We start from the raw sequence: 8,752 nt of genomic DNA, 5'->3' as shown, positions 1-8,752 counted from the left end.
AAGTCCTCACTGGAGCTGAAAGAGCGTTACAGACCAACGCGGCGTCCGCTTTTTTCCCCTCCATTTCTTTGCCTCTGATGATGCTGTGAATGTGGGTCAGAGAGCTGGGGGGGGCGCTGGAGGTCGTTTGGTGATGGGGGGCAGTACGGGCACTGTCTGCAGGCCGGGCGAATGCTTCCTCGGCTTAATCCGGGATAATCCCCGCTGCGGTGACGGAAACAGAGCGGAGGATGTTAAAGCGTCAACAAGAACGTTACTGCGGAGAACTTCCTGTTTAGACACAAGTTATACTTTATATTTTCCTGACGATTTAAAAATCTTTGCATTTTATTTAAAGTCCCAGTCCAGCTATATTTGTATCTGTTGTCAAAGCGTTCCCAGCGGTAATACTGATTATAATTGAATTGTATTCACTATTCAGGAAAAAAAGATCCTGATTTGTTTTTATATTAGTGTTACTATTATAACTATAAACGCTTTTTTTGACAAAATAAAATGTAGCTTTTTTTTTTTCAAAACTTGAAATAGTTTATATTTTTTGTCTAAGATTTCACATAACTTCCTTTCAAAATAAAAAACATCCTGTGTCAAATAGGATCATCTCAATACAGCAAATCATTAGAATTCAATTTTCAGACCAAAATGTGCAAATCGAATAAACCAAAATTGGAGCTAATTCAGTGGCACTTTAAATCCTTGAATTTGTTTAAAAATGTTCAAAAATCTGTCCAAAAGCTTCTTCAATATCCTTCAACTGTTTGTAAATGAGTTGAATCAAGTTTTTTTTTTTTTTTACTTTACTACTTACTTTTTACAGTTATACTTAAAAAAAAAATGTTTTCCTTTAACCAACAAGCAACATGAGGCTCCTGAGCCGAGGGCTGCAGACCATGCAGTCGACCAATATGACTCACTTTTCTCCACCAAAGTGTATTTTTAAGTAAAGACCAGATCAGTTTACTTTTTAAACTTTTATTCAGAACATAAAAATTCTGATATGAAAAATATTTTGTTTGATAATCAAAAATCTTTCACAGCATCAAAAGAGAAAAATGTTCCTTGAACTCAACAACCTTAAATAAGATAAAGTTACATTTTATCTTTAGACCAGCTTTAATGAAACGTTCTTTAACTCACATCAGGCTAATTAAATGCACATTGTGACTTCACTAATTTATTTCCTACATATTGAATTTTTCTGTGACATAACTTACAAACCGTGACTTTTATCCAATTGACCCTCGACTTTATGAGAGCCAAAATGCTTCCAAACGGTCGCTTTAAGTCAGGAGTGTCAAACTCAATCGCAGAAGAGGCCAAAATCCAAAACACACCTCAGGTCGCGGACCAAACAGGATATTGAACACATTAAAACTACATTTTAAAACTTTAAAACCGTAACTTTTACCATTATTGTGAACTAGATATATAACATTACCTTCAATAATGCTAGTGTGAATGCTGAAAGCTGAATTTGGCGCCTGAAGATGCTGAAACTGATAGATGAAAACACTGATGCTGATAGCCAGCTAAAATATTAGCTAAATGCCAAATTATCCTCATAACAATACATCTGAAAATCGATTTTTTTCCCTCACCACTAACTAGAACATTTGTTTCAGATTATTCGAAGCTTCTTTCAGCATACATGTGTCAAAATCTTGGAATTCTGCGTTCATAGAATGTAATAATAAAAGTATAACCTTCATGATTTTTGCTGAATTCTTAGTTTTTTATGTCAGTTATCTTAAAATGAATCTTTTACCAAAACCTCCCGCCCTCAAAAGTCTCAATCCACCGACCTCAGTGATCTTCACTCAAATGTGTGCGTTGCCATGACAACGGCTCTGCCGCACATATGAAGTGAAGGTTGTTGTTTTCTGGCTGCAGAACAATAAAGTTTGGCAAATTTAAGCAACGGATCAGGTTTGTAAAAAATTGGGGACCGGGAATTGAGCACCTGTTTGGTTAGGAAGAATAAATGATGCATGCTGGGAATTCCTGTGTTATTTGGACAACCTTTCTGTGTGTAGGTGCACACACACAAAACACTATGCATGTGTGTGGCTCCATCTCAGACGTTTCCAGTAAGTGTGGAATTTCAAAATAAAAGACCAGGCGGAAGCTTTCCCTGTTTCATGTGAAGCAGCAGAGCCGGGACGTCGGGCTGGTGACTCATTCTGGATTTTTTTTCGTGACGAGCCTGAAGGGAAACGCGCTTTCATTCATAGTTTTTCCTCTGCCAAGTTCCTGTCTGCTGCAGCCGGCAGCGGTTTTTCCAGAGCCGGAAACGCTGCATGTTTGATTTGATGAGGTCAATGGCTTTAGAGAGCGACTTTCAGCACCGACAGACACTTTAATGGCAGATGAAGTTCTAGAGTGATTTATGGAAGGCCAGAAGGAACGTTTAGATGATTGTTTAGCATTCCATGTGAGCAGCAGACGATGGTGGAAGTTTGACAGTCATCGAAGGAGGAACCTCTGTGGTAGTTTGTGATGTTTGACCACTTTTGATAAGATCAATACGGGCGCATGTGTACATGCTCACGCACACACAGGAGTCTGAATGAGGACTAAACTCAGTTGTCTTTGAAATCAGGGAGAGGCAGCCGTGAGGTTCATGTCTGTCCCTCATGGTCCCTCCGGGGTTAGACATGAGGGTGTAGAGTTGATGCTGCAAACAGTTAACCAGCAGCTGTCAGTATCCGTGTGTTGGGGGGGTCAAAACCTGAAAAACCGCATGCATGTAACAACCACAAACCTGTCTGGTACCACACTGATCGAGGGGAGACATGAATTAAAGGAAGCTGCAGAGCTGTCGCCTTCTCAGGGACGGACACGGCAGCCATTTTGAAAGTGTTGTTGTTTACCACGTACGGCTGGGTTGATAAAATCAATTAATCAATCTGAATCAATCCAAGCTTAATAGATCAAAAATCAATCCATACATTAAGAGATTGAGCTAATGCATTATGCTAAAGTCTGCTAGCCTGATGCTACCAAAGCAAATTCATGGTCCGTTTCTTTTGGTAAATTCAGAAATATTTGTTCTTAAAGGGAACATTTACCATTGTCTGATTTCTGCAACAAACAAATTTCAGCATAAGGGAAAAAAATGAATAAATGTGTCTTAACCAATAAGGTTCATAAGTATGGCTGAGAAATAAAAGTGCTGTTTGTTTCCAACTAGGGCTGGACTGATACAATTGATTAATCGATCTAAACTTAATAGATCAATAATTAATCCATAAAAGTAGAGATTGAGTTATCGCGTAATGCTGAAGTCTTCTAGCTTGATGCTAATTGATTCTGGAAACTATTGGCGATATCCAGCCTTACCGCACAGAGGCTCCACCCCCACTGTGCCGACCAGGACATGTGGATTTGTTTGTTTTATAGTTGGAACTCACTAAACCACAGTCAGTCCTTCTCCTTGCAGCTGATTTCTGGATCTGGATTTGGGAAAAACAGTCAGGTCAAGCTGTAGTCTCATCATTCCACCGTATGTTGACCCCATGTTTGATGGTGTACATGTGAGCGTGCACGATGACCCTCCCTGCTGAAGCTCCACCTCCTAATTTTCAAGGCTGTTTGCAATGATGTTGTCTGAACCGCTTTTACAGCAGCTCGGATGCAGCCTCCATTCATGCAGTTCCCGCTTCCCTTAAAGGTGAATCTACTGTTTCAGGTCAAACCGATCGGATTTGGAGCTGATGGCGTTAGGATTCTTGAGCGCCATTCTCCCTGCACTCGTTTGTGTTGACATCTGCGCTGCTGCTCGTCTCCTGTAAGCGTCTCTCCTGGGATGCAGCAGCGTGACGTCCTGGAGCGTTTCACAGCTTCAGTACTGCAGGAATCTGGCGGCCTGTCTGCCTGTCTCTTTGTAGCCCCTCCCACCTCCAGACCCTCCTTCAGTATCAGTAACCTCGGCTGCGTCGTTGAGCGTGCTCGGCGGCCGACCGCCGACCCCACCCTCACTCTCCTGTCCCTAAAACTGTCCTGCAACTCCGTCACAAACACAGCCTGGGCGGCGGCGGGCGGGCGCCGCTGCACCGACTTAAGCATCCATCTTTATTCACCTAATGTAAAGGAAACGTCACCAACAGAGACGCTCTAAGCTGCAGGAGTGTGCATGTGTGCGCGCGTGTACTCTTAAAGAGCCGTAATCTGCAGGCATTTAGATCAGATTCCCAAAATAGAACTAATCCCATTAAGATTATTAGACAGAATTACTCTGGGTCAGCAAAGGTCAAATCCAGCGTCTAATTAAACTCAAAAACTCGTTTTGTTTTTCTTAACATTTGCTGCTGTTGTAGAAATGTTGGTTCTTTGTTTTAGACAAACTCGTGATCACTTTGAGAAAAGCCTTTGATCTTCATCACGCCGCGGAGGAAGTGGGCAGCAGTAATCCCGCCTGTCTGCACTCCTCCCGCCGCTCCGGGTGTGGAGCGTCTTTCACCTGGAGGAGTCTGCAGGTCCCAGTCCTCCTCGTGTCCTCGTCTTTTGTCTCCATCACACCTGCAGTGGCTCCTCCCCCCTCCCTGACCGCTGACGTTTCAGTGATGCGGTGATTCATGGCTGCAGTGTTTGCTGCCTCCCGGTCATGTGACTGAAGCCTGCCTGACAACTGAGAGCGCCTCCCGCACATGCTCAGTCCGCGCTCACGTGGGATGCTCTGTCAGAGTCTGACATGAACAGCATCACCTGACGGCCCTCGGCCTCCACGGTGATGACCGTCTTTAGGAACGGTTTCCATAGCAACACACAGCATCTTTAGAGAGAAATCCTTCATGTTGGTTTTGAAAAGTGATGCTTCTTCAAAGCGACTGTTTGTGTGTTTGTGTTTGCATATATTTATGTGTTGCATTTTTGTGTGTGTATGTGTGTATTGATTTGTGTGTATGTTAAGTGTGTTATGTTGCATGTTTTTGTGTTTTTATATATTTATTTGTTGCATGTTTATGTGTATGTTGTGTTTGTTGTTGAATTTTTGTGTTAATGTTAAGAGTGTTTTGTTGCATGTTTGTGTGTGTGTTTTGTTTGTTTGTGTTTGTACTTTAGTCAATTTCCAGCTGCTTGCTCTCAGCAGCAGTGGAATGTGTTGTGTTCATGTGTGTCTTTGCATGTAGGGGTGTGTGTGTGTGTGAGCTGCATCTCCTGCATGTTCCTCTGCGGTTCTCCGGGATGACCTCCTTTCTTTCTTTCTCGTTTTGTTTGTCCGTAGGTGGAGCTGGGCAGGAAGCAGGAAGTAGTGGTTTACGACCAGAGCTCCAAAGAAGCCGGTCATCTGTCCAAAGAGGGATTTCTCCACATTCTCCTGGGAAAGCTGGAGGGAACCTTCCACAAAGTCTCCTTACTCACAGGTAGGTGTGAGAAAACATCTCCACACACACACACACACACCCACACTCTCAGTGACAGCAGGTGCATTGCTGCAGTTGCACGGTGTAGCCAGCAGGTGTTGCTGTTGATCGTCCCAGCAGCGTTTGTGGTGTTTGATCAGTGATGGAGCTGACCTGCACCTCCATCCTGGAGTCTCGTTGAGTCTCCTGCTGCTCCTGTCAGACTAAACCAGAGGACAGACAGGAGGGGGAACATCTGCAGCTCTTTGAGGGACAGAACCCTGTTCAGGTTTAGGACTCGTCCCGAATGTGTGAGGAGTGGAATCAGCTTGACTGCAGAACGGAGATGAAACCAGCAGAGGAGCTGAATCTCTGCTCCTCCTCAGTTTGCTCCTCCTCCTGCAGGAGACCAGCCTTTTTCATGAGTCATTCATGGATGCTGAGGATTAAACCAGAGGACCTCGAAGGGGGGGGGGGTCATCCTGCTGTAAACACATGCACGCACACATGTACACACACAAAGGCACGCGCACACATCAGCAAGCACACATGCAAGTGCACATGCACACACGAACGCAAACAAACGCATGCAAGCGCACAAGTGCATGTACACAAACGCACGCGAACACGCTAGTAAGCACGGATGCAAGCGCACATGCACATACACACGCACACAAACGCATGTGCATGCAAGCGCACGTTCACACATATGCAAGCGCACATGCACATACACACGCACACAAACGCATGCGCACACACCTGCAAGCACATGTCATACAGTCATGAAAGTGCACGTTCACATGCAAGCCCACATGCACACGTACACGTGTGCACACACACATGCACACAGCCAGGATTTTCCTCCTCAGGTTTTCCATTCCCAGTAATGAGTGTGCATGAAGGTTTCTGTTCACGCGCAGAGCGCGCGCCTCCACCTCCATCTTTGTTTCTGCCGCTCTGCTGTTTCCACGACAACAGTGGCAGAAATGTTCCTCACGGGCTCGGCCAATGACGGCGCTTGTTTGGGTGCAGTATTGAGGTCAGTGGAGCTGCAGCCTCCGCCGGCAGGTGTTTCTGAAGAAATCACAGGTGCTGTGTTTGGGTCACATGACACTAAAAGACGCTGCAGGGGATTAACGCACGTTAATAACTGACAGGTTAAAGTAAAAAAAATGATGATTTCATTTTCATTCTGTCCTCCTGTTTTAGCAGTGGAGGAAAAAAAATCCTTTAAAGGTGAAATCTACAGATTCAGAGGATATAATCGTCCAGTCCTCTCTACTGGATTCTCAATTCTGATCATAAGTGACGACTGCATCTATTTATTTTCAGACTCACGTGCGCATGTCTGTTGTGCACGCTCTGTTCACTGCAGATCATTTCATGGGGTACGGTTACATGGAAGCAGACTGCGTTTAGAATGGGGATGAAAGTTTTATTGATGTTTTCTGTTTGAAAGGGAGTTTTTACGTTCAGAAAAACATTCCTCTGATGCTGCAGATTTCTGAAGCTCTGTGTTTCAGTTTCAGGATTCAGATTCTTTGTGATCCATAATCCAGAAGTGATCAGGGCTTTCCTCTAACTAAACATGAGCAGTCATAAGACATTCAGTGGTTTGCTTTTTATGACAGTTAAATAATAATGGGAATTTTTAGGCTTGTTTTATTAAAAGCTGAGGGCCTTTAAAGGTGGTTTGGGGGGGGCTCAATGGTAAGTCCGCCCCTAAACTCCGCCCTTTTTTGATTGGATGACAAGTCTTTTAATTAAAGGGATTCTGATTCTTTTCTGTGTATAAATATTTGCAGATGATGTTTTGACATAAAACGGGTTGAATTTTTTGTAATTCCAAAGTTCCTCTCACGAGGGTGGGGTGGGGGTGGGGGGTTGTTGCTGCAGTCTCTGCAGGAAGGATGCAGGCAGAAGAAAGAGATGTGAGATGAAAGCAGGACGACCTGATAACGTCTGAGGTGACGGACGGAGAAAAGAGACGACTGACAGAAATAAACATTTATGATGGAAGATGAAAGAACAACACAACAACAACACTGTTGTGTGTGTTTGTGTATGCAGTTTGCAGATGTGAAAGATTGCTCCTAATCTTTTGCAGCGCCATCTGCCTGTTTTTGTCAGATTAGAGGCGTCGCCGCGTTTCAAGCAACAGAAGGAACGGAGAACGCCGGTTTCGTGGTCAGTTTCTGATTTCTCGGATCAGAAAAACGACGCAGCAGTTTCTGCTTCACTGACGACGCAAAAACACAGAAGTGAGACAAAAAAATCTGAAGTGCGAGTGTGACGACGACAACTAACACTTGAACACACAATGAGATGGAAACAATCACACAGACACACAAAAATCACACAAACACGACAACCAAACAGACTCACAACAATCAAAAAGACTCACAGCAATCACAGAGGTGCACAACAATCACACAGACATACAACATTCACAAAGACTCACAACGATCACACAGACTCACAAGAATCAGATAGACATACAATAATCACACAGACACACACAACATCCATACGGACACACAACAATCACACTGGCTCACAACGATCACACAGACACACAACGATCACACAGACTCACAAGAATCAGATAGACATACAATAATCACACAGGCACACAACAGTCAGACACAACGATCACACAGACTCAAAAGGATCACAAAGACACAATAATCACACAGACACACACAACATCCATACGGACTCACAACGATCACACAGACACACAACAATCCCCAACAATCACAGATAAACAACAATTGATCAGATAGACACACAACAATCACACACACATTATTCACACAGACACAAAACAACCAGACAGATGCACAAAGATCACACAAATACACAACAATCACAGACATACAACGATTACACAGACACAGAACAATCACACGAACACACAAGCTGCTGCAGATCCAGGTGTGATCACACAGGTGAAGGTACAGAGATCATTGCAGGTCATTCTTTCTTTAGCTCTGTGTACAAAATGATTGAAACATGAAATGATGTGAACATGTACCCCCCCCCCCCCACACACACACACACACGCACTCCAGGTATGTTGTCATGGCAACAGTCCTGCAGACAAGCTGCAGTTTGGTCCCAGTTCTTGTTTTTCTTTGTAGTTTTGCTATTTCACCTCTTTACCTGCTCTCTAAGCCCCGCCCCCTCCATCTGAACCCTCTCCGTTACACTCTGGGGAGTCGCGGCAGATCAATGACTTCATTCAAAAGGAGCTTGTGTTCAGAGGTGAGGTCATCCTCCCTGGGGAGGCCAGACGCATTATTTGTCAATGACCGCCCCCCCCCACCCACCACCTCCTCTCCACTTTCTCCCCTGACGTCGCCCTCTCTCTCTCTCTGAGAACAGACCTCTATTTTTAGGCCTTGACT

The 8,752-nt window shown here is 44.2% G+C and overlaps 1 protein-coding gene across 2 annotated transcripts in view; it reads left to right on the top strand.

Moving 5' to 3' along the window:
• dusp8a (dual specificity phosphatase 8a) overlaps positions 1-8,752 on the top strand; it is a 31,436-nt gene that overhangs the window by 8,458 nt on the left and 14,226 nt on the right. For both annotated transcript variants that reach the window (XM_024281331.2, XM_024281329.2), the window contains exon 3: positions 5,225-5,363. In XM_024281331.2, coding sequence (XP_024137099.1) covers positions 5,225-5,363 — 139 coding nt within the window. The remainder of the gene's footprint in view (positions 1-5,224; positions 5,364-8,752) is intronic.

The sequence above is a fragment of the Oryzias melastigma genome, linkage group LG6 (genome assembly GCF_002922805.2).
Source record: "Oryzias melastigma strain HK-1 linkage group LG6, ASM292280v2, whole genome shotgun sequence".
Taxonomy (NCBI): domain Eukaryota; kingdom Metazoa; phylum Chordata; class Actinopteri; order Beloniformes; family Adrianichthyidae; genus Oryzias; species Oryzias melastigma.
The sequence above is the reverse complement of the archived record's forward strand: the minus strand, read 5'-3'. Positions and strand labels throughout refer to the sequence as shown.